This window comes from Ursus arctos, unplaced genomic scaffold, assembly GCF_023065955.2.
Source record: "Ursus arctos isolate Adak ecotype North America unplaced genomic scaffold, UrsArc2.0 scaffold_1, whole genome shotgun sequence".
Taxonomy (NCBI): Eukaryota; Metazoa; Chordata; class Mammalia; order Carnivora; family Ursidae; genus Ursus; species Ursus arctos.
The window spans coordinates 22038531-22065571 of record NW_026622763.1 but is presented as its reverse complement, the minus strand read 5'-3'; the positions used below and the strand labels follow the sequence as shown (position 1 = coordinate 22065571).

Genomic DNA, 27041 nt, shown 5'->3' with positions numbered 1-27041 from the left:
TAGTCATCCAGAAGGAGAAAAAGTGGAAGAGGAAACTATAACTCTTGCTTTGTCAGCATGACCCACAAACTGTGTTGCTTCTTCTCATATCCCATTGACTAGAACTTGGTCATATGACTCTATGTAGCTCAAAGGCAGTATGGGAAATGCAGTCTTCATCTGCAGAGTCATGTACCTCTTTAAAAATTAGATATTATATTACCAGAGAAGAAGGGGAGAATTGCTATTGATTGGGAAATAGTTTCTGCCACATTACCTTACAATTCTCCAGCCAGCTGGAGTTACATAGACCTTATCATTTGCCAATACCAAGTCTCTTTTGTTATGGATATTCAATAACTGATATGTTTACACAAGACCAGAATACTAGATCAATTTACTGGAATTGGCCTCCCCTGCCCAAGAAAGCAGGCCAAAGTTATATAGGAGTTGCTTTTTGAAGGTATTACATTGTAGAATCAAGGTTGACTAAGTCAAACAAGTGCTGTCTTTGTACCAGAGTCACCAACTGAGATCAGTCCCCAGGAAATAGAATGAAAATTCAACAGCTAGGAGGTGATTCCTGTAATGAAGCTTGGAGGGTTAGGAGAGAAGGAACAGAGAATCAACAAGGATCAACATTAAGGACAGCCAGCATGTGGTGGTTAAGAACATAGTCCCTGGGTTTCATCTGCGTGGGTTGGAATTCTGGTTCCATAGGCTGTGAGAATGTAGGAGAAGTGATACAAGCAACTTACACTTCAGCTTCCTTCTTTGTGAAATTAGGATAGAAATAGTTACTAATTCATAAGCTTGTTGGGAAGATTAGATTAAATAATGTAACACAGTATCTAATACATTGCTACTCCTCAATAAATATTAATTATTATTAACATGGAGTCCTTAAAATTCTTTAAGGTTTGTTTTATTTAGCAAAGAATCTTTCTCCATGATCAACCCTTTTTCAAGATGGAAATCTATAAATTAGACAGACCAAAGAAAACACAGGGAGCCAATGTTTATTCCACCATTCCTAGGACACACAGATGGGAAACCCATGGGTTACCAACCTTGCCCAAACAAATCTGTCCCATGAGGTTTCTTCTGAAGCAGTAAGCCCTGGCTCATTTCCTTGTCTTGCTTTCTGGGTATTTTTTTAAAAATGAGAAAGAAGTCCAAACTCTTCTCCCAACTGGACCTGGAGAAATAAAAAACCTAATAAAAATAGAAATAAACAAACCACAAAAACTGTAAAGCACCTCCCATTAAAAGCTATTGTGAAGTAGATTAAAGGTCTTGGAAAGCATGCAGAGTGGTAGCAAAATCTTGATAAATAAACCAAGGCTGCAATGTGCTTGTGCTGATAATAAGTAGCATGGAAGAACTGTCTCTTCTACAAAACCCTGGGATTTATGTCCAGTCTGCCTGCATCGGAAACTAGAAAATTAACTCATGAAATCCATCTATCAACACAAGTAGAAAGAGGAATCAAAGTACAGAAATGAAATTAGCATGAAATTAGTTAGCTGTAGGACATAAATAGAGGTACTGACATTTTCTTGCATCTTCTGTATCAAATGTCTTTGGAGAACTCACCAAGCTTGGACTGTAGTTGATGGGCCCTATGATTTATTTCAACATTTTCTACCCTAGGCAGGTTGTTTGCAAAGTCCTTCAAGTATCATTAAGACAAATCAGGAAACAGGTAATTCTTCAAGAGAAGAATATGATCATGGGAAGACACTGCTTATACAGAATATCCGTAATGTGTCATTGCAGCCTCCAGAAAACGCATCACTGTATTTATTAATCCATTGCTACAGAGATTACAGCAATCTGACTTGAAGCCCTAGTGAATTTTTGGCACATTTGGAAATTGTGACTCTTGTTGCCCAGGGAACCTCTTTTTTTTTTTTTTTTAATGTTTTTAAATTGTATTATGTTAGTCACCATACAGTACATCCCTGGATTCTGATGTAAAGTTCGATGATTCATTAGTTGCGTATAACACCCAGTGCACCATGCAATACGTGCCCTCCTTACTACCCATCACCGGTCTATCCCATTCCCCCACCCTCTCCCCTCTGAAGCCCTCAGTTTGTTTCTCAGAGTCCATAGTCTCTCATGCTTCATTCTCCCTTCTGATTACCCCCCTTCTTTATCCCTTTCTTCCCCTACCAATCTTCCTAGTTCTTATGTTCCATAGATGAGAGAAATTATATGATAATTGTCTTTCTCTGCTTAACTTATTTCACTTAGCATAATCTCCTCCAGTGCCGTCCATGTTGCAGCAAATGTGGAGAAATCGTTCTTTCTGATAGCTGAGTAATATTCCATTGTATATATGGACCACAACTTCTTAATCCAGTCATCTGTTGAAGGGCATCTCAGTTCCTTCCACGATTTAGCTATTGTGGACAATGCTGCTATGAACATTGGGGTACATATGGCCCTTCTCTTCACTACGTCTGTATCTTTGGGGTAAATACCCAGTAGTGCAATGGCTGGGTCATAGGGTAGCTCAATTTTTAACTTTTTAAGGAACCTCCACACTGTTTTCCAGAGTGGCTGTACCAACTCTTAAATCAACTCCCACCTTTACTGCAATTGCCTTTTCACAGTGTATATCACATTGAGAAATGGATTACACAACCCGTAGCTTTAACTACCCTGCATTAGTTGATTGCATACTACGGATGTGTATTGCACAGTTTACGAATCATAGGGGAGCTAGGATATGGGTGACAGATAATTTAAACATGAAAGTGGTGATGCCTGGGACCTGGTAGGAATAGAGGTAGAAAAATAAAGGCAAAAGTCAAGGCAAATGGTTGGGAGAACCCAGGTATTTGGGACTTGATTAAGGCAAACTTACTAGTGAAGCATAGTGTTTAGAAAGAGTATTATTTTACCATTCAAGGAGGTGATTTTTTTTTATATACATATACTACCCTTTGGCCGTCTGATGCTTCTTCTGCCCTTCTATAATAAGATCAATTCCCTTCAGTTTGCAGATGGATCTTTGGGAGCAAAGGGAATTTAGTTCTATGAAGTCTTATCTTTTAAGATAAGCTACATCTAAGATGAAAGAGCATATTAACTTAATTTGCTCACTGTACAGACACACGGTGTGAAGTCAGAAGGTATCGAGTCTAGCTTACACCTGTTACAAACTTGCTTTGAGAACTGTACTAAATTATTTAACTTATTAGTATCTCAGCCTCCTCACCTTCAAAATGGGATAATAACCATCAGTCTTTCAAATTAAGAAATAATCGAATGAGATGTTATATGCTGTTCTGTCTAGGACATCTGGGTGGCAAGCAGATACCCATGAGGATACTGCAAGGAAAACTGTATTTGTTGCCAGGATAGACATAGACAGGGATTAGAAATGGCAAGGAGCATTACTTGAGACAGCCAAAGCTAATCTCCCATTCAAATGCCCTGTGGTTTTACACTCCTGACATTCCTCATTCCTGTGTGTGCCCCATTCCTGTTTCTCTAACTAATATCCTAATGAGGGCCTCCCCATATGGCCCACAGTGGCTACTCTGGATTGACTCTACCTTAAGACCTTTCATCTCAGCTACTACAGAAAGCCGCTTACCCTCTTGACAACCCTTCAAATATATTAAGCTCATTCCCACAACAGGGCCTCTGCGCTTGCATGTCCTTTCTGAAATGCTCTTCTCCCAGCCCTTTGCATAGCTTCCTTTGCACTTCATTTAAACCTCTGTTCAAATCTCATCCCTTTAAAAAGGACTTCCCTGATCATTCTAACTAATATTATACCCTCTGGTACTCTTTTCTCCTTATCTACTTTTATTTTCTTAATAGTGCCTACTGGTATCTGGCATATATCTATTTTTCTGTCTGTCCTCCCACTAGAAATCAGGCCAGTGGCATTTAGAACTTTGTTTTCTTTACTGCAGTATTGCTCTTGCTTAGAACAAGGCCTCACACAATAAATATTGGTTGAATATATATTTCATGAATGAGTGACAGTACAAATGCCAAATCTCCCCAGATTCATAATTTCAAAAAAAAATTTTAAATATTTTATTTATTTGAGATTTAAGAAAGAGAGCACGAGCAGTGGAGTGGGGCAGAGAGAGGGAGAAGCAGGCTCCCCACTGAGCAGGGAGCCGGACCCGGAGCTCCATCCCAGAACCCTGAGCTCATAAGCTGAGCTGGAGGCAGATGTTTAACTGGCTGAGCTACCCAGTGCCCCTATAATTTCAAATTTTTTAAGAGAAGAATTAAAAGGATCCATTTCATATTTTTCAGGAGAAACCACTCCAATCAGTTTCTGGCCAACCAGTGCGTTGCCTCCTTGTGTTAGCTGCCTCCTTGCGTTTCCTCCTTGTGGTCTATTCAGTCAGGGTTGAGATGGGACCACTTCGGGTAATACAGAGCACAGGCACTTACAGCATTGGATGGGCAGATATCCCAAGATGGGGCTAGAGTGGCCCAACCCTGACGGCACCTTGGGCTTCATGAAGCACCAGCTCTGCTTCAAGAGACACGGAGAGCCCATCAACCTTTGACTAGAAATGTCAAGGTTTTGAATTATTAGATTGACTTCTCTAGGTACTAGCTCTCTGGCCTCAGTCATAATTTTCTTTAATTTTAATTTTTTTATCTGCTCTGCATTTTATATTAAATTTTTAAGAGCAATTAATAATAATCATTGATAATATTTTTGAAATTCCCTGAGTCTGCCATTTTATGAGTATATTTATGTAGCTTAACTCCTGGAATCCTTACGACCATCCTCTGAGGTAGATACGATGATTATATTTATTTTGAAGGTGAAGAAATGTGAGAATCGAGAGGAAATCAGTTACCTGACATCTTTTAGTGAGTAACTAACAGAACTGGGGTTTAAACCCAGAAGTCTGGTTCTGCTTCCTCATCTAAAATGACAAAATATTCTGCGTAACCTATTCTTATTAAGCAAACATTTAAAGCACATTAAATACACATTTAAGTCTGGGCAGTGTCACAGACTTAGGATCTAGTATTCTTTGTGACCTTTGAATCTGTTTTTATGGAGATACACCAGAAATCATTACTTTTTATTTTTTGCCCAGATTGGTGGAATTTTTTATTAAGAAAATTGCGAATTTTTATAATAAACAAATATCAGGGTCTTGAAATGCTGTGCTCCACTTAATGTTTTCTCTGGATTTTGGCAATACTCCCTAACAACAAAATCAAAAAAGTGTCCGAAATACATTAAATAAGTTAAGGTTTATACAAACAGTAAGGGCAAACAACAATTTATTGGGTTCTTGAGCTATGCATGCAATAAGAATACAAACACACAGTAAAAAAAAAAAAAAGAAGAAGAATATAAACACATAGATATAAGATGAATATTTGAGAAAGAAAGAATTCACTGAACACCCATTACTTGAGATCCATATGCATGGCACCATATTAAACACTGAGAAGTATACAATTTTGTATAAACATTCCAAATTCATGTTACAGGCTTTTTTCTGAACCAAAAGAACAAACTTGAAAAGTCAATAGTTTCATCCCTTTGTACCTATGTAACTTTCCATTACTGCCTGGTAGGTACTAATGGGGATTGTTTTTTTTTAAATAAAGGCTCAAGTGTTCCCATTATATTAACAAATTAAAGCAGTGAGAATTTATCTTTTTTTTTTTTTTTTAAGGAATGTTATAGGGATGAGAAAGGCCATTTTTATAAATATCCATCTATGGAGTGCTATTTTTTTCTATCTGTAAGTAGCATGTTAATTCTATTCTTGTTTTGTTTTACACTTGTGCTTTTCAGAGAAGGCCATAATTTGCTCTATAGAGTCTTGATTTTTATCCTTTTGGGGAAGTTGTTCAAGGTCGTCATGGCCCATATCCATCAATTATGCCTGCCTCACAGATTTCCTTTGTCAGTAGTACATATCAGTATGATTAATGGTTCAGGGTTCATATTCAGGAAACTGATTGGATAACTGTCATTTCATTTGCTGTTACTGATAATTCAGAAAACATTGATGAGGTTGTCCGAGAAAAGAGGGCAATGCAAGCCAGTTTTACTTATAATGAACAACAAAGCTTGGTCTTTTGTTAGCAAAAATAGGCTGTGCACTCCAATATACTTCCTGGACCTCAGCTAAGAGATTAGGGAGGGGTATTAAATCTAAGTGATTATCCTGCATCATTAAGTGTGGTAGTTCTGTTATGAAAGAGTGAACGCCACACTATGTTGAAGGCTTCATAACTGGGAGAATGAGAGCTCATGAGCTCTTCAGGAAAACCTAACTTTCATTCTGTATCTAACAGAAAGTAGTAATTATTCACTTACTTTAAATATATCTTTATTTGTTAATTATAAATTACTGGATTATTTACTTTTTTAAAGAGATGTACTGTTTTTATAAGAATGATAGATGTTTGCCATTAAAGATAAGATAAAACACATTCAATAAGTTTTCAAAAATCCTCTAAAATCCTGTCCAAGGATGACTCTTGGTCTTAAAGGAGATCTTAGAGGAACATAAAAGACTCTAGAGTGTTGAAATAGGTTCAGGTTTTCTGGAAATTTGGTAAATGATATAAAGTGCATTTTAAGTCAGTGGAGATTCCCCCAGCCTCCAAAGAAATCGTGTTGATATAGCTACCTATCTTTTTGAGGGTAAACATTTTGTTCTCATTTTAACTTCTTCCACTTATGTAACTTTTTATTAAGTTTTTACATTTTAATTCCAATATAGTTAACATACAGTGTTACATTAGGTTCAGGTGTACAGTATAGCGATTCAACAATTCCATACATTACTCAGTGCTCACTGGTAAGTGTACTCTTAATCCCTATCACCTATTTCACTCACCCCCTCACCCACCTCCCCTCTGATAAACATCAGTTTGTTCTTTATAGTTAAGAGTCTGTTTCTTGGTTTGTCTCTCTCTCTTTTTTTTCCTTTGTTCCTTTGTTTCTGAAATTCCACTTAAATTCCAAATATTTGGAATCATGAGCGAAATCATATGGTGTTTGTCTTCTCTGACTTATTTCACTTAGCATTATACTCTCTAGTTACATCCATGTTGATGCAAGTGACAAGATTTCATTCTTTTTTATGGCCAAATTTTTGGCCTCTTCTTTATCCATTCATCTTTATCCTCTTCTTTATCCATTCATCAATTGATGGACACTTGGGATGCTTCCATATCTTGACTATTGTAAATAATGCTGCAGTAAACATAGGGGTGCATGTATCTCTTTGAATTAGTGTTTTTGTATTTTGGGGATAAATACCCTGTAGTGCAATTACTGGATTATAGTGTAGTTCTGTTTTTAACTTTTTGAGGAACCTCCATACTGTCTTCCACATTGGGTACACCAGTTTGCTTTCCCACCAACAGGGCTCTGGTGTTCCTTTTTCTCTACATCCTTGCCAGCACTTATTTCTTTTAGCCATTCTGACAGGTGTGAGTCGTATCTCTGTAGTTTTGATTTGCATTTCCCTCTTGATGAGGGATGTTGAGCATCTTTTCATGTGTCTGTTGGCCATCTGTATGTCTTCTTTGGAGAAATATCTGTTCATGTCTTCTCATTTTTTAATTGAATTGTTTTGTTTTGGGTTTTTGTTTTGTTTTGATGTGGAGTTGTATAAGTTCTTTATATATTTTGGATACTAATCCTTTATCAGATATATCGTCATTTGCAAATATCTTCTCCCATCCAGTAGGATGTCTTTTAATCTTGTTGGTTATTTCTAACCAGTTTTTCTGTTCAGAAGCTTTTTATTTTAATGCAGTCCCAATGGTTTATTTTTGCTTTTATTTTCCTTGCTTCTGGAGACATATCTAGAAAAATGTTGCTACAGCTGATGTCAGAGAAATTACTGCCTGTGCTCTGTTTTAGGATATTTATAGTTTTGGGTCTCACATTTAGGTTCTTTTTTATTTTTTTCAATGACTCTCCTTTAATTACAAAACCCCATAACCCACAGTTGTTGAAAGTTAAGTGTCTTTATTTTTTTTTTTTTTACTTTTTTCTTTTTTTTTTTAATTAATTTATTTTTTATTATTATGTTCAGTTAGCCACCATATAATACCATGAGAGACTCTGGACTCCAGGAATCACATTTAAGTTTTTAATCCATTTTGAGTTTAGTTTTGTGTATGGTGTAAGAAAGTGGTCCAGTTTCATATGTTGCTGTCCAGTTTTCCAAACAGTTTGTTGAACAAACTGTCTTTTCTCCCATTGCATATTCTTGCCTCCTTTGTCAAAAATTAATTGACTTTATACTTATGGATTGATTTCTGGGTTTTCTATTCTGTTCCATTGATCTATGTGTCTGTTTTTTGTGCCAGCACCATACTCTTTTGATCACTATGCTTGGTAACACAACTCAAGGTCCATAACTGTGATGCTTCCAGTTTTTTGTTTTGTTTTTTTTTTCTTTTTCAAGATTGCTTTGGCTATTTGGGGTCTTGTCTGGTTCCATACAAGTTTTGGAATTGTTTGCCCTAGTTGTTTGAAAAATGCTGTTGGTATTTTGATAGGGATTGTATTAACTGTGTAGGTTGCTTTGGGTAATATGGACATTTTAGCAGTATTTGTTCTTCCAGTTCATGCACATCGAATGCCTTTCTGTTTCTTTGTGTCATCTTCAGTTTCTTTCATCAAATGTTTTATAGTTTTCAGGGTACAGGTCTTTCACCTCTTTGGTTAGGTTTATTCCTAGGTACTTGATTGGTTTTGGTGTAATTATAAATGGAATTGTTTTCTTAATTTTTCCTTCTGCTGCTTAATTATTAGTGTATAGGAATGCAACAGATTTCCATACATTGATTTTGTATCCTATGACTTTACTGAATTCATTTATCAGTTCTAGTAGTTTTTTTGTAGAGTCTTTATCATGTCATCTGCAGCAGTCCTTTTTAACATTTCTTGTAGGGGTAGTTTGGTGGTCATGAAGTTCTTTAGTTTTTGTCTGAGAAATTCTTTATTCCTCCTCTATTCTGAATGCTAGCCTTTCTGGATAGAGGATTCTTGGCTGCACGTTTTTCCCATTCAGCACTTTGCATATATACCACTCCCTTTTGGCCTGCAAAGTGTCTGCGAAAAAATCCACTGATAGCCTTACGGAGTTTCCCTTGTAGGTAATTGTCTTCTTTTCTCTTGCTGCTTTAATTTTTTTGTTTTTCTTAATCACTTCTTTTTACCATCTTATTTATTATGCGTCTTTGTGTGGACCTCCTTGGGTTGATTTTGTTGGGGGATCTCTGTGCCTCCTGGATCTGGGTTTGTTTTCCTTCCCCAGATTCAGAAAGTTTCAGCTATTATTCCCTCAAATACATTTTCTGCCCCCTTTTCTCTCTCTTCTTAGAGATCCCTATAGTGCAAACGATATTATGCTCGATGGAGTCACTGAGTTCCTTAAGTCTAGTCTCATTTTATATATTTGTTTTCTTTTACCTCCTCAGCTTGATTGCTTTCCATTACTATCTTCCATGTCATTAATTTGTTCTCTTTCCTCTAGCCTGCTGTTTATTCCATCTACTGTATTTTTAATTTCATTTATTGTGTTCTTCATCTGTGATGGGTTCTTTTTTATCTCTTTGTTAAGGGTCTCACTGATGTCTCCACTCGTTTCTCATGTCCAATGACTATCTTCATGATCATTACTTTAAATTCTCTATCAGGCATATTGCTTATATTCATTTTACCAGGTCTCTTGCTGTGGTTTTGTCCTGTTCTTTCATTTGGAACATATTCCTCTGTCTCCCCATTTTGTCTAACTCTCCATGTCTGTTTCTGTGTGTTAGGAAAGTCAGCTACATCTCCTACTCTTGAAAGTAGTGGGTTGGGCACACACTTTACCTAGGTGCTGTTGGTCCTTTTCCATTGGGTACATGCAGTTGCTGTGAAGACCAGGCCTGGCCAGTGTGCTCTGCAAAGCCCACATGGGCATAGAGTACAATTTTAACAAGGTTTGTGGAGGTGACCTGCTGCTTGGAACAAGGCCCCACAAAACACATGGGAGACTCGGTGCTGGCAAGTGTTATGCCAGTCTTCTAGGAGAGGGGACTACAGTACAGGCAAGTGACTGGGAAGGGCAGATCTGCTGATGTGGGGGGCTTAATGTAAGCAAGTTAAGTAAGGAGTGTGGGGTCTGCTGGTTTCTAAAGGTGGTGAAGCGTTTATGCTGAGGGGTGGGGGATGGAAATGGCAGCTCTTTTGTTTCTGGAAGAGTCTCTCAGGGAAATCTGTTTCTCTGGGACATGCTCTGAGATTAGTAAATAACTCTCCCTCCCATATGCCCTAGGCATTTTTCAAACTGCTGCTTCTATGCTGTATCTCTATGGGCTATTTGTTATGCTGTCTCTTTATGGTCAGGGACTCAGTTTCCTATAACACACTGGGCTCTCCCAGAACTGAGCCTACTAATTTTTAAAATTCCAATCTTTAAGTCCCACTGGTTGTAAGAACTCATGAAATTCAGCCCCTCTTGCTTTCAAAGCTAAATATTATGGGGATTCTTCTTCCCCCTACAGGCTCCCTGGTGTGACAGTCTGTTTCTCACCCTTCTCTGTGCCCCTTGCTCCCTCCCAACTGCAGACAGCCAGGGCTCTTTTAGCTCCCCACCTCATATTCATTGTCCCTACCCTCTTCCATTGGCCTCTTCTCTACTTTTAGTTGTGGAGTTTCTTCTGTCTGTCTTTGGGTCATTTTCTGTTATTTATGCTGGTTTGAGTGTTACCATGGGACTAGGTGAGCTTAGGGTCCTTCTACTCTGTCATCTTCCCAGACCCTACACTTATGTAAATTTCAAACATATCAAAGATTTATTTTTTTTAAGTGAAACTATAATTTTATAATAAAATATATAAATATTCTAAAGCCTTGTTTTCAGAAGGCCTTTAAAAATGTGTCAGAAACCCAGAAATCAAAAAAAAAGAAACCCAGAAATTAAGAAAGAAAAAACCCTAAAATTTGACTGAATAAAATAGAAAAAAAACTTCACTTTATCAAAAAACAAAATACTATAAAATCAAAGATAAAAGATAAACAATAAAGATAAAAGAGAAAACAAAATGGAAGCAAATGGGACACATGACAAATAATTTTGTAAAATCTTAAGGCGCTTACTTTTAGTCATCAATAAAAACAAGACAGAAACTACTAGAAAATGTGCACAAATTCTTCACAAAAGGGGAAAAATTAATAAACATATACCTTTTCATAATATCAATAAGTATATACTTTGTAGTATTTCAAGAACCCATAGCACATGTTTTATTAGTATTTTGGGAAATTCCAGTATAATCAACAAATGAAAGGATTTACTTGTCAATGAGCCAGTGAAACTTAGTTGTTTCATTTTTCTAGCTTATGTGGTATTTAGCCTGAATGTGGCCTCTTGATGTGGGGAAGGAATGGGATAAGACTAACAGTATCCTATATGATACACATGGAAATCTGAGAATGTCTTGGAATTTTCTAGATTTTATACATGAGACAATGCTCTATTTATACTGAGATGTGTTTATAATTTTAATATAGAAATAAATGATCAACATTATTCAAAATATAATTTTTGAATACACCTTCATGATTGATATTTATGTCTCAACCACTATGAAACTCAGACTATTATTAAAAAGAACCTTTCCCTCTTTCTTTACACTGAATTCAGACTCTTGCAGATCTTTCATAATTTCTGCTTTGAGATCAGGTGGTGCTGTTGTATTAAAGTTGCAGGTTTCTGTCAAAAAATCACAAAGTAGTTCTCCATTTTCATTGCCATCAATAAAACAATCAGATATGTCCATGGTGGACAGAAGGTCATAACACTCATACTTAATCCCCAATTTATCCAGCATCTGAGTGAGGTCAGAAGATGTGACATACTGACAGAGGTCATCCTGAGGTAAGCGGGATCCATATTTTTTCCACAGCTTGTCCCAGCCACTGACTCCTGTGTGATAAAACAAAGTTCATGCTTTTACTTATTCTTCTTTTCATTTTCCTACTCTGCCAGGGAGCATACTAGATGCTTAGAATAAAGCAGCCAATAAAGAAATATTCTTGCCTTTGGGTAGCTTAATTTAAGGGGTGCACGGCAGGGGGAGAGAAAGTTAAAAACACAAGTAAATAAGTCACATATCAGATGGTGCTATGTACTAATGAAAAACAAATCAGAACAAGGAATAAGGAGGGTCAAAGAGTTGGATGGGTTGCTGTTTTGTATAGAGTGGTCACAGAAAGTCTCTGCAATAATGTGACATTTGAGCAGAGATATGAGAACAAGTCATGTAGATATCAGAGGAAAGATTACCTTAGGTAGATAGAAGAGCAACTACAAAGGACCTGAAGCAGGAGCATGCTGGCATGTTAAGAACTAGCCAGGAAACCAGTGAGATTGGAATTCAGTGAGCAAAGGGGAGAGTAAAAGAAGATAAGGTTGGATGAGTGGTGGGGGGAGTGGCTAGGGTGCCATATCATGTGAGGTGAGATGGGAAGCCATCGTAGTGTTGTCTGAAAGAATTTTCTGGATCGATGGACATATTCTATATCTGCATTGTCCAATATGGTAGCCACTAACCATCTGTGGCTAAGGAATATTTGAACTGTGGCTAGTATGACCAAGGAAATGAATTTTTAAGTTTTATTTCATCACAACTCATTTACATATCAATTTCAATAGCCAAATGTGGCTTTTATACTGGACAACACAACATTAGAGTGACTCAACCTGATTTACATTTTAATAAGTGTATTTGGTCACACAGATGAGAATATACTATAGGGGCATAAGGGCGGAAACAAGGAGAACAGTAAGGAGGTTATGGCAATAATCTGAGTGAGAGATGATGGTAAATTGGAGCAGCTAGCTTTTGGAAGTGATGAGAAGTGGTTGGATTTTTTATATATTATGCTCCAGTGAGATCTGCCAAAAATTTGGATATTGGATGTGAGTGAAAGCAGAGTCAGTGACCCCAATGATTTTGGCCCAAGCACCTGAAAAGAGAAAACTGCCATTATTGGAAATGGGAAGAATGAGGGAGGAGCAGTTTTAAATGTATCATCAGGTGTCAAGTTTTGGAAATGTAAATATGAGCTATCTATTGATATCTCTTGGATAGTCCAGCAGTGATAGGAAGAAGGCAATTGTTTATGTGAGTCTTGAGTTCAGAGGAGAGGATCTAAGAGTAAGAATTGAAATAGAAAGAGCACAGTAAATACAATAATTTTCTCAAACAAAAAAAGGGGTAGCCTCTCATGTCTCCACATATAAGATGTTGCCTTGCGCTGCCAATAATTAGACTGATTCTTACAAAATTTGTCCCCAGCTTTAGAAGATGTTTTAGCAATGTCTATTGTATTTAATTGAAAACCCAGCCCAGTGTAGAAGCTAAAAGATGCAGCCCCTGAGCGGGGGAGACACAGGTTGGAATGTATTTCTGACACTTCATGAATAAGATGAGATTTGTTATTTAGTCTCTGAGAACCTCAGTTTTCTCATCTATAAAGTGGGGATAACCAAACTTACCTCAAATGCAACTGCAACTATTAAATGAGGTTACATAAGTGGATTGTTGTACAATGCTAAGCACATGGCAGATGGGTAATAAGTACTTACAAAATAAATGAACATTCTATGGAATTAGTTTGATAATGTATTTTCACTGGTTGTAATCTTGAGCCTATGAAAAAGCAAACTTGCTGCTTGGGAATCTATAATACTAATACATCAACACAAATGAGCATCTATTTGTGGACCCTTTAATACCTGCATATGATAATGGGATGTCACATGCACAGTTGATACAAGTATAGTAATTAAGAGGGTCTCTAAAGCCAACTGCCTAAGTTCAAAGCCTGGCTTTTCCTCTGAATAGCTTTATGAAATTTTCCTCAGTTTTATCATCTGCAAAACAGGGATAACAATAAAATTTATGCATAAAATTGGGGCAAGAAAAAGCAAAGGAACTAAGAACCATGACTGGCACACATAGTAATTAAACATTGTTCAAGTGTTAGGAAATTAAGTTGGACTTGGCAAAACAATGTAAGAAAGAACCTATATTCCAGGATTAATAGTGAAGATTTCAAAGGCTTGAGATTTTTTTGGTTTCCAAACGTCTTTTACGGTCTAATGAAGTAGTTGACTCTCCGGCAAAGTACACAAACGATAAATACCCATACAGTTGTGCATATAACTATTGGATGCTCAAAGACCCCTGGCCCTCATCCATGGCCTGGGCTAAAGTCTTCCGACTGAACTCAACAAAAGGGACTATCCAAGGCAGAAAATGGTAAAAATTAAATAGCTTAGATAATTGACATTCGACTAATATTTCAGAAGAGGGAGCAATAACTGCAGGGTATGCTCTAGAAGGTAAAACTGGAATGAAACAGAAAAAACAAAACCTCAGTCCAATGGAAAAAAAATAAGGTCATGAGTATGTATTAAAAAATCTTTCATTACAAAGACAGTGATTATCTGCCCAACTAAGAATATGCCTACAAATAAGACTTTACAAGAAAATAAATTTTTCAATGGTTGAGAAGAGGCTCTATTTTCATTATTATTTTTCTTTTTAACCTGACAGAGAAAAAAAATAACCAAACACTGTTGGTGTCAGTGTTGTGTGACTTGGTGCCATTTCTGAGCTGAGCAATTATACACTTTCTAACTGATGCATTATCATAATGGCTCTCAGTGGGCACAGCATATGGTGTTACTTTTGTTTCCAACATGATATAAACCAGATTCTTTTTTTCCCATTGTATTAAAAATAACACACCATGATTTGCCTCCTTCCTCAGTCAGGTAAGGAGAGGGAAGAACAAAAAACAAGTGTCTTCTTCAGGCTAAACCGCCTTAACCAGAAAAGTTGCTTTTTAACTAGCAACTCTCAAAACTAATGCCTGGCTACTACATTTGCAGAAAAACATACTACTACTGATATCATTGTAGTGTGAGACACTCATTTCAAAAATTCACCTCTTTTGTCCTTATTTCTCTTCCTTTTCATCCCCAAATCAAATCTTTTATCTTTATATAATCAGGAACTTCTGCTTCTTATAATTAAATGAATATTTACTGAGCTGGGCTAGTTCTGTAACTGATACTTACAAACACAGAGAAAAGCCTCTCTTCCCTCAAGCAACATGTATTCTAACAGTAAATGCTGTCGTTTAATTCTGATTTCAATTTCTCTTTCTTTTCCTAATGAGTTTCATTTGCCTACCCTTCATCGCTTTTCTCTGCCTATTCCAGCGTGTGCTTTAATGTGTGTGCGTGCGTGTGTATCTTCTTTATTGAGTCTTTTACTCCTATTTACTAAACCTATCTTCAAATCTCCAAAATGTCCTATGTTCTCTGATTCCATGTCCAACATGTAGTAAGTTTTGGCCAAAACATGTTCTTTTTTTTAAGACACATTCAGAACTAGTAGTTTAGAATATTATAAGGCAGAAATAATAAAGTATTATAAAATAATTTATTCAATTCAAATATCTATTGGGTGTACTCTAGGTGCTGAAGAGATAAGAAGCATAAGGAGCTCTCTTTAAACTCCTCCTATGCCTCTAAGAGGAAACTTGGCACACTGCTCCAAGTGTTTACATGCCTTAATCCTCTACTACATAGGAGCCATTCAAAAGTAGAGGAAAAGTAATAGTCACCTGCATCCTTCAGAGCCTAGCAGTGACTGCCCGTAGAAACTCAAGAAAAGCTGAATGGATCAAACCTACACAACAGCTATACTGTGCTGCAACACAGGACTGAGAGTACAGGCTGTGTACTGTTTTCAATATGGCTGAACACACATGATACCTAGGTACACATGGTACACATGGACCATATATATAGCCAACCTAGGTTTCTGCATAATTCTAGAAACTGACCCCATATTTCATTATCTTATGACTAATAAATGCAAAAGTGAGTGTACATATGGTACTCAAATAATAGTAATTCAGTCTATTCAGAAAAATAACTTGTCAATTCAGTAATAGGTCAGTGCCTGACTGAGATGGACAGGAAAGAGCCTTTGCTCTTAAATGTGGTGTATTTAAGATAACCCTTTAGAGCAAGATGGCAATCCAGACATACCATTATCTGCCTAGGTATTAACCATATGAGTGTTCCTGGAAATTTAACTTAGTAACTAGTTCCAGGCTTGTCTGAATCGTCTACAATGAGCACCCAGTTTTCTGCACTGAAGTGTAGCTATGGATGACAGCACTGCCCTGAAACAAAGCTTTCTTCCCAAACAGGTTTCTGCACTTTGAGTAATTAGAAAGCAAATTTCACTCAGATAGTGACTGCAAGAGGCTTGATAAGAACAGAACTCAGTGTGAACCATTTTGTTATATGTGTTCCAAGTTTTAGGGCAATATTCAAGTTTAAGGAATGTTTTCATGAGGCAAATATGGAGAAGGGAGTTTCAAGAATTATAGTTTGGGCTGAGAAGACAGTTTAGGGCAATGGTTTTTATACAGGAGTGAAGGGGGGAGTTGCTCGGGCACCTCATACGACTTGGCAAGCATTCTCAAACTTGGTTGCTATCTACAGACTGGTCCGGGCAGATAGGGATTTGAAGTGATATCAGCAAATGAAAAAACGAACATTAAAAATGTAGATTCAATCCTATACATGTTAACTGACAAGGATATAAGGCAAATCTGATTGCAAATTTCTTGTGATTCAATTTGTTTTCACTGTTGGAAACTGGCCATGATCTATTTTTCTAAAAGCTGACCCATATGACTTTGTTAATGCAACAAAGAAAATATTGCTATTTTTTTTAAAAAAGGAAACTGCAGCCACTTCCATACACTGAGGGACAATACAGTTTATCCTGGGGAAATATACTGTGGCTAAGACAGGTTCATAGGTGCACAGGTTTATTCAGGTGAGAGAGGTAGAGCAAAAGGGAGTTAAACTGGTCCAAGTAACAAGATGGATAGAAGGGGAAAGTGAGGAGTTGATATCTTAGGAAAAGTACTGAGCTAAAAGGATATGGGTGAGGTCTGGGAGGAGTTACGAGCAGATGCAAGGGAGAAGGGCACCACTAAGCAGGAGAAAAGCTAGGAAAAGAGTGGCTGTGGGATTTCGTGCTGAATTCTGTTCCTGCCGTTCTACTCCATCCATCTTGCCGTCTACCAAAATTAAAGAATGGTGCTTTGGAGAATGAAGGAAGTAGGGCTCTGCCTAGGTTTGAAGCAAAGCAGAACAGTATTAGAAAAGGCAGCTGAAGGACATGCAAGGTTTGGAGATAGGAAATCAAAAATTGAACTGGGAGCAAAAATTTGGAGCAAACAGTGGTTGGCAACCATCACGAGCATGTAAGCATGATCCCCAGGATCCTCAGGAGTCATGGGGCAAGAAATGGATGACCCAAATTACTTGAGATAAGGGATCCCATCATTTTTCCTGGATTTGTAAGAGTTATGAATGATCCCCTAAGACTGGCGAATCTGGAGACATTCAGATTATACTAAACTGGTGACAAAATCAACATATATGACAATTTTATTTACCTTTTCAAGTAGAACATTTTCTTTACTGAAAAGGAAACTATATTGAACAAGGTGGCTTATATTTTATTACATATATTTAATTAATTTCTTTCCTTAATAACTCTTCTGATAAAGGCAATAAAGCTGTAAATTTTAGCCTTAGGAGGGAATTGGAAAGTCCAAAATAAAATACCTAAATTTATCTTCTCCTTATGTTAAGCGGTTCTTGTATGTATGATATTTCTCTTGTAGCTGCACAAATCTCATCTAAGAAGAGTGCATGTGATAAAGGCAGGGGGTCATTAGAGTCCCTTTAATAGTTGGGCATTTGTTATTTGTTGCATTCTTATGTGTAGAAACAATGTCTATGAATAATGTTGTCCTCTTTGGGATACCTGTCTCCCACGCTGAGTACAGTAATGAAGAGTTGTTTACTGCATACAGAAAAAGTTAGCAAAATATTTCCACCATCAAACTATATTGACTGAATAACTTTTGACTCAAAATACTTAAGAAAAAGCTAACTGATATTTGAGTCTTTACTCCCTTTCTTTGATATTTCCCTGTGAATGTATACATAGTACATATGAACCACATACATGCATTGAGGCAATATAATGTAGCTGTGATTATCTAGAAATAGCCCTTGAATAAACTAAGACTCATAGACCAAGTTCACACAGCTAGGAAGTGCCTCGGCATTCTTGCTGCATGTATCACTATATATTTCACTGCGCTTGTTTTGGTTTGCACATTTCTTGATGCCAATAAATCATGGATTGTATTAATGTAATTCATGACAAAGCCAGCAGAATACTGTATTTATAAGGTTACTTAGTTCTCAGTTGTTTGTAGACTACTCATGCCACTTTCTAAACCTTAGGCTGGCTTTTTCCTACTGGGAGAAATACTCCCAAAGAAAACTGCTTTCTGACACTGAAATACTTAACTTCTGAAAATATTTAAGAATAAACCAAATATAAATAAGAGTGGATCTTCTATTGATATGAAATATATCCTAAAATCAAACATACATGGCTTCTGGATGAATTATTTCTATCAGTAACACTTTTTCTTTGTTATTAATACAGATTATCAAGAATAGACTGCCCTCATTGGTGACAGCTAAGTTTTCTTTTGCATTCCTAAATGTAGTACAATGGCTTTGCCCAAGTGTCTTAATTTAGACAGAGGTTAGTAGGAAGTATCCAGTTTACATAAGCCATTCTAATTGGGAAGACAGAACTCTCCCACATAAATAAGTATTTTTAATTAACCAGAGATAAAAATAGTATATCAAAATGTTCCTTGGGGAAGAAGCTGTATACAGGAACTCTCATTTGCAAAACTCTGACACAAGTTCAAACCTAGAATTATAAGCAACAACCCTGTTTGCCATCCTTAAAGTCATTCCTCATATTTAAGAATTGATGAATTTTGTGACATATGGTTTTGAGTATAGGGTCTGGTATAAGCTTAGGAAGATAGAGACTTTAGTATATCCAGAATCAATTTGCCTAGCACTGTGTAGACAATCCACGAAGATTGCTAAATGAAAGAAGTAATGAATTAATGAACTCAACAATGTCAGTGTTTCATTTATTAATATGTTATATACTGGAAGCAACATGACATGATCAAATGCTCTCTTTGGAAAATAAGACAGTAACACAAAACAAAACAAGTGAACAATTTTTGCAGTTATTTGAGAAAATCTACCACGAACAATATTGATAATGGCTCTAGAAATGCAAATTAATCTAATATGAAGGCATCCCAAATATTCAAACCTTTATTTATGTATTAATAAACATCACAGAAGGAAAGGAGACATTCAAGAAACAAAAAGGAGGCAAATAGAAATATTTGTTATTTTTGGTCTCATTAAAAAAATTCCTATTAGTGGTATTTGTTCTATGTTATATAATAAAGAATTTATATATAGACAACAATGACAAGTTTTCCCAAGAGAAAGGAGTAAATAGACATTTTATTCCACTAGACCCCTTAAATTGATAGCTGTTGTGAAGGAATTCCCTAATACTGTGTTAATTAATTAACTACAATCAGAAGCCAAGTCAAGAATGTCATAATGAAGACAAAATATAGCAGCTGCTTTCAAACACATATACCCATGCACATATGCACTACTACTGTTTTAAAATTCAGGGTGAATGTAAATAATTTACCTGACACAAGAATAATGAGCATCTTAGCGTTGGTAGCTAAGAGAGTATGGAAGAATTTCAGGGTAGCTGGGATATCTTTTACATAATACAGCATCTAGAATGAAGGAAAAGAGAAATCAGACGCTTTTCTATGTCAATGGCTTTGTTACTTGGGCTAGATACTCATTAGAAAGTTTGATTTTCAAGTTGAGAGTTTTACTCAACAAAACACTTTAAGAATTTAAAAATTAAAGATGTTATATGGAGAAAGAAAGTAATAATGTGATAAAATATTTAGGAAGAGGGAAAACTATGGTATTTGCTCAATTACAGCCAAATAATATTAAATTTTCTCTTTCTGGCTTCAATAACAGAGACATTTATAGCTGGAGATACTTCGTCTCCACTCCACATCAGGGCATTGATGCTATGCTTACTCTATATTTTGTGAATCGTAGTTCTTCTGGGAGAAGATGGTGCTGGCACCATAAAAACAGACCCCATTTCATGGAACGTTGCTTTAAAATTAAGCCCTTTGCACTAGCTTTACCATATGCTCACAGATGCTTTTTTTAAATCACAGGAAATATGGCAGGCTCTGATGTTGACAGATTCTCTAGGAAAATGGACTGAATAAAAGCATGAGGTTACATGCTTGGCCACAAGGTGGTAGGGGTCAACCCACCCCTTTTTAATAACTCTGGACCATCTCTGGTGAACTGCAGGGAGAGTCCTTTCCACTCAACACAGGTGGAGCTTAGAATTATACATTGGCAGGGCTTGCATCCCTGGAATCTACCCCCACAGATACTTACTTCTTATGTTGCATCTCCATCTCTCTTGGACAAGAATTTAATACTCTGTGTAGATGCCCATGATAGAATTTATTGCATAAAGCAAACACAACTTAAACTATGCCCCTCTCACATGAATGAATGAAATAAAATGGAGTTGCACATGGCCTATGCTGCTTCAGGGCCATATTTAGTATCATGTCACTCCATGCTGTTCATGAAAGGGATAGATACTGAGATACATAATCTGTAAGATGGCTAACAGTCTATGATGGCTAAAAAGAGGAGGCGGGCCATAACAGATGCTCTGAAATATGATCTAATAGATACTGAGATTCTCTGAAGTTGACCGTGAACATTAGGTTGAAAGAATGTCATGAGAGTGTTAAAACTATAAGGAAAAATGAAGAGACAAAGACATAACAGGAGAAAAATGTATAGAGACAGGGAAGAGAGAGAAATAGAATAGTAATGCAGAGGAAGCAGAGTTGTTCTAAGAAAGAAGGAAGATGCATGGAAATTTTGAGAGAAATAGGAGATCCAGAGCACAAGTGGAGGGACTGGTTTTTGATAAAACGGGGGTTTTGTAACAAAATGAAAGAAAGAGATGGGGATACAGATGCAGCTGTGTTTATAAATTTGGAGGGTGAAAGATGACGTTCTATCTGATGATTTCTCTTTCTGCTCTACAGTAGGAAGTGAGGTCATCAGCTGGAAATGAGTGGTGGTGGAGGGGTTACAGGAAGTGTAAGGAGAGAGAGGGAGGTTTGTAACAGTTATATGACGAGGGAGGAAATCAAGTCTAACAGAGAAACATTATAGGCTTGATGGACAATTTAAGTACTCTCTTATAGGTAAATGCTTTTGTCAGCTAGGAGAGCAAGAGATGTAGGATTGCTTGGATATACTAACGTTAGAGTCATTTCTTCCTTATAAGTTTATTTCTTTGGGATGACGGCACTTGTGGACTGTAGAAAGATATCTCTTACTGTTAATAGTGATATTTCTAAAATACACATTTTCAAATGTTAGATAACACCCAAACTCTATACACCCATATGCTATCCAGAAATATCAGTGATTCTCATAAATCCATCCCCATAACATCTAATGAATGGTCATCCCCTTTCCAAGAAACTCCCTAGTGTATTTCTAAGAAATATACTATCAGTGCGGGATCATGGAAATAAATTCCTACTGAATGACTGACTGATATAAGTAAACTTTATCAACTTAAGCAATGATCTAACCTGCCCCTTCTGTCACATGCACACTAGCCAGGTCATCACAGAAGGGAAAAGAAAGGAATCAGAAAAACTCTGGGACATTGGTCCCTCCAGACCATTAGAGCTGTGCTAGGATATGTCACGCTCTACTGTCCTCAAAACTATCTATGAACTTCCAATCCTACAAAAATTAATTAAGCCAACATTGAAAAAAATCAGTAACTGAAGGTGTTTGCGTATAAAAAACTGGCTTTTGGGATGTTACAGAGAATCTCTCAGTATTATCAACATCTTTATCCTCAATTTGGACAGATAATGTTCACTTGTAAAATCAGAAATCAGATTTTCATTTTTCTTCCTAAAGGTACAATATTAGGCATTCTTCATACGTACTTCTGAAAAAAAATCTCCTTTCTGAGAATATATAACAATAAATATTTCTTACCTGAATCATATGAATAAAGTCCCACTTCTGAAATTCTTTTTTCTCTATGATTCTATTTTGATATTCAGATGATGTCTCCTTATGCCAAGCAAACTTTATGTTCTCGAGGTTTGATGTCTTGGCTACAAGCTCTAAAATACAGAAAAGAGATGGCACACCATCAATTTTAATTGCAAATGCAGAATCCATTTCCATTTCGAATTTTAATGCAATCAATGTTATATACATAACAGATATAAAGCACATTTTTCTTTTTTATGTAGCTCTGGAAGACCAGAGAGTTCATCCTGATTTTTTTTCTAGTATTAAATGAAATTAGAGATGAAAGAAAGAGTCAATAAGAAATAATTATGAGAACCCTGATCAGACATTGGTTACATTATCTCAGGATTAATGGGGAATCAACTGGTGAATTTTATCAGTGGGGAAAAAAATGATATGATTCTGTAACCCAGGAGTCAGCAGACCATGGCTCATGGACCATATCTGGCCCACCACCTATTTCTAAATAGACTGCAAGCTAAAGACATATACTATTGCACTTCCTGACTTTATGCCTGTATTTCATAACTCATGTTGTTAGACTTTTACATGGTTGAAAAAAATCAAAAGAACATTTTGTGATATGTGAAAATGATATAAAAGTCAAACTTTAGTGTTTATAAATAAACTTTTATTGGAACATATGAACACTCGGTTTATCAGCCTTATCTATGGCTGCATTGGTGCTACAATAGGGAGAGGTGATTAGTTGCGAGAGAGATCATGTGGCCTAAAAAATATTTATAGTGTGTGTTTTTTCAGAGAAATTTGCTGACTCCTGCTATAATCCATTAAACACAAACACTTTAAGAGCAAGGATTCTGTTTAAATATTTCTGAATGAATTAATGATTCTGTCTCTAAGAATAAACATCAAAAATAACAGTTGATGACCAGGAAATAGAGGAATCAGAAAAAGGAAAGAAAGAAAGAAAGAAAGAAAGAAAGAAAGAAAGAAAGAAAGAAAGAAAGAAAGAAAGAAAGAAAGAAAGAAAAAGAAATCTAATTATTCATTGTTCATATTTCTGAGGTGTTAGTCATGTATGCCAAGAAAACAAATTAAATATGTTCTTTTCCCACTAAACGTACAAAGAACATACCACAGTAACTATGTTGTTAATGATTGAGGGGACAAATTTGGGATGAAAAGCCTTTCAGGATAGGATTTGACATAGAGCACCATGGGTTACAGGTACCTTTGTACTTGGCAATTTGCTCAGCACTTGGCTCAACAACTTCATTGTTGATATGAATTCCCGGATATTGAATCTGCACTTTGGAAAGAATTTGAAGATCAATTTCACCTAGAAGACAATCATATGGAACATATAATGTAAGTCCAGAAAGAAATGATTAAGAATAATTTGAAGTAGTGTATCATCTGTCTTACTTGCACTAGGAAAACCCAACATAAATAAAGAATAATGCTCAACTGTCGTCCTGCCACATTGTCTATGATGTAGAACAGCTAGGTTGTAAGTAGGAATAATAATATGACTTGAGGAGAGCTATGATTGCTATTCCTTACTTCATTCATATAAACTTTGTTTATTATCTATTACCATATTATGTTAAATCTAAGATCCCGTTGATTATAGGACTCAGTCAACTCTACTTTTTGTATCGCTAGATCAGAAAAAAACAATGTCGATTATAATTTTAAGATCCCATCAACTGAAAGATGTATCCCAAATTCAGAGATGTTAAAATATGGGGGGAAAAAAGCACCTGAGAATTGATAAACTACATTAGGCCAGAAGCATATAAAAATATGTCAGAAGAAAAATATGTTAGGTACCAAAAAAAGATACAAAAAGATGTCAGGCATCCACTTTCAAATACACCGTGGTTTAGTGGAAGACACAGGCATGGAAGGAACCCTGTCGAGTTGGGCCACGGTGGGAAGAAGAAAGGAGACAGTAAGGAAAAGGATAGTTGAAGAGGTCAGAGAAATGGAATGCCTTATGGAGGGAGACCACTTCTGAGCTCTGTGTTACAGGGTAAGTGGAAGTTAGCTCAGATACTTCTGGGAAAATGAGGAATTGCAGGTAGATAGGACAGCAAGGTAGAGACATGAAGTCAGGGAACAGACTGGTATATGTGGACTACTGGAACTTCAGAATTTTGGAGTATTTGACAAGGTAGGGCAAAACATGATTCTAGTGATGTAAATGTAAAGGAGGTTATGGCAGAATAGATATGTATTCATTAGTTCATGCGTCAAAATTTAATTGCATACTATGTATCTGACACTGCACTAGGCTCTAGCAAATAATGATAGGAAGAACTCAAAGATACCTGCCCCTGATGAAAATTTAGCCTATAATTGATTGAGTGAGAGAGATGGTGATAAGTTTGATGGACTTGAGTTCCAAACCTGTCTTCTCCACTTACTAGGTGTATATAACTTTCAGCAATTTGCTTTACCTCTCCAAGCCGTATTTTCCTCATCAGAAAAATAGCAATAATGATAGTATGTAATTTATTAATTGTGAGGGTTCAGTGAGGTGATGCATATAAAACTCAGTGTAAAATAGACACCCAATAAATAGTAGCTGTTCATTAGTTTTACTGTTATCGTTGAGTGCCTCTCTTTGAAAATACCTCCTTTGTCCCTATTGCTGATGCCTCCAACTCAAGTTCTGCACTTTTATTCTCTAAAGGTTATGATATTGACCTTTACTAAAATATACCTATGTGCTGCAAGACTAGCCTATGAAAATGATGTTAGTCTTTAACATTTTGGTATAAATGACATTAACAGAACCTCTACAAGGTTAGATATGGCAGGCAACAAAAGCATAAGTCATAAGACTAGATGGTCTGGAAGAAAGGAAATAAGGAAGATAAATCAGGAACAAAAAGATGCTAGACTAGGAAAAAGGGCAGTCAAACAGCACCATGAGAGCCCCAAGTCCTGGTTATAGGAGCTGGTGGGGGTTGGGAGGGGAAGGAGTGAGAAGGAAGCTGAAATGAAGAATAAAGGAGTCTATGTGACAATTTTCTGGCCTCACCAACATGAAACCTTTTATACCTTCTATAATAACTCTAGCTGCCACTCATTGGCCACCTACTATTTATCAAACACTGTGCTCAGCACTTTACTTGGATCATCTCACTCAATCCTGACCACAAAGTTATCACAAACTCCACAACATTATTCCCAACCAGATAAGGTAATTAAAGTAATTTGACATTCAGTAGATATTAATATGCCTAAAGTTTAAGGCACTTTTTTCTGACTCTAAAGTATTTGTTCTTCTAACTACTTCATACTAAGAAATAGGAAGATACCAAATACTAAAGGGCATAAGAAGTTTCTTTTTTCCTTCTTTGCAGTAACTGTTTTTGAATGATTAAAAAAAATAATAATTACTAGGGCAAAAGGCTGATAAGAAAATCTGTGGACTGATGAGAAATAGATTCCAGCTTGCCCCAAAGTGCCAGAGGCCAGAAATTCTCTTCTTGCCTCTACCAACCTAGATATACACATTTTAAGAGAGAGAGAAAGTGCCTGAGCAGGGAGGGGAGGGACAGAAAGAGAGGGACAGAGAGAATCTTAAGCAGGCTCCATGCCCAGCTGAGAGCCCAATCTGGGGCTGGAACTCACAACCCTAGATTCATGACCAAGAGTCAGACACTTAACTGACTGAGCCACCCAGGCACCGTCCAACCTAGCCATATATTTTAAACAAAGTCATTATTTCTGAGGATCCCAAATCCAACATTTTGAAACTCAGAAGGTTGCCATAATTTTCCCCTTGGGGCTTAATGAGCTCTTCTTCTCCTAAGATGGACCCCAACATTTTGGATCTGCCCAACTGGCAGAATGTATCTAGCACATACCCAGGGTATATTCCTATATTGTTATTTTCCCAACCAGCAGAATATTCTACCACGGTGAACCAGCCAGTCCCTCTTTTTAGGGCAATGATGGAGAGCACAATATTAGAATAGGTTTACCTAACAACCACTGGACTGTGAGTCTATTGTGGACATAAACTCTCTGTGCATCCTCTGCTGGATCCCTAGCAGAAACGAATGAACAACAAAAGGAGATAATAAAACTATTTCATCAGGAATTAGCACATAAAATCCATTTCCATCTTCATAAGTTGAGTAACCACACTTCCTATTTGCCGGGGACAGTTCTACATTTTGGTCATTGTGCTGATGTCCCATCTGGTTTTATTCTTGTCCTAACATTTTTTTTTTTAATTTTTAACCAAATATTATTATTAGAATTTTATTTTTGTGAATAGTTTTTTTAAATAACTATTTTATAAATTGACCAATATAATAAAAACCTGTTCAATAAATAAATATATTTTTTAAATTATAATTTTAATTCTTTATCCACTCCCTACAACTCTCACTCTTTTTTAAAAAAAAGATTTGTTTATTTTAGGGAGAGAGAGAGATAAAGAGAGTGGGGGGAAGGGCAGAGGGAGAGGAAGAGAGAGAATCCTCAAGCAGACTCCCCACTGAGTGTGGAGCCTGACACGGGGCTCAATCCCAGGAGCCAGATCATTACCTAAGCCAAAATCAAGAGTCCGACACTCAACTCACTGATCCATCCAGGTGCCCCTACAGCTCTCACTCTTAAAAGTATTCTGGGTTTGACAATAAATAATGCCACCATGCTTATGATACACTTATTCTCTGTGCTATGTTCATTATTTATAACGGACTGTATTATTTCTTATTATAATAGATGATTGATAGATAGATGTAGAGATCACCCAAAATATAATACATTCCTACATAGTTTACTTTCTAGCGTCCCTCAGAAATAGGAGACATGCATTTAAAAAAACGATTTATGTAAACATCTTCCTCAACAAAAAGAGAGTAATGAAGAGGTAGTTCAGAT

The 27041-nt window shown here is 36.6% G+C and overlaps 1 protein-coding gene across 1 annotated transcript in view; it reads right to left on the bottom strand.

The window, feature by feature from the left end:
- Positions 1-5248: 5248 nt before the first annotated feature.
- HNMT (histamine N-methyltransferase) overlaps positions 5249-27041 on the bottom strand; it is a 51779-nt gene continuing 29986 nt past the window's right edge. The window contains exons 3-6 of the mRNA XM_026510064.4: positions 23365-23472; positions 22128-22258; positions 19684-19777; positions 5249-11939 (exon numbers count right to left, since the gene is read on the bottom strand). Of these exons, the coding sequence (XP_026365849.1) occupies positions 11584-11939; positions 19684-19777; positions 22128-22258; positions 23365-23472 (689 nt within the window). The 3' untranslated portion in view covers positions 5249-11583. The remainder of the gene's footprint in view (positions 11940-19683; positions 19778-22127; positions 22259-23364; positions 23473-27041) is intronic.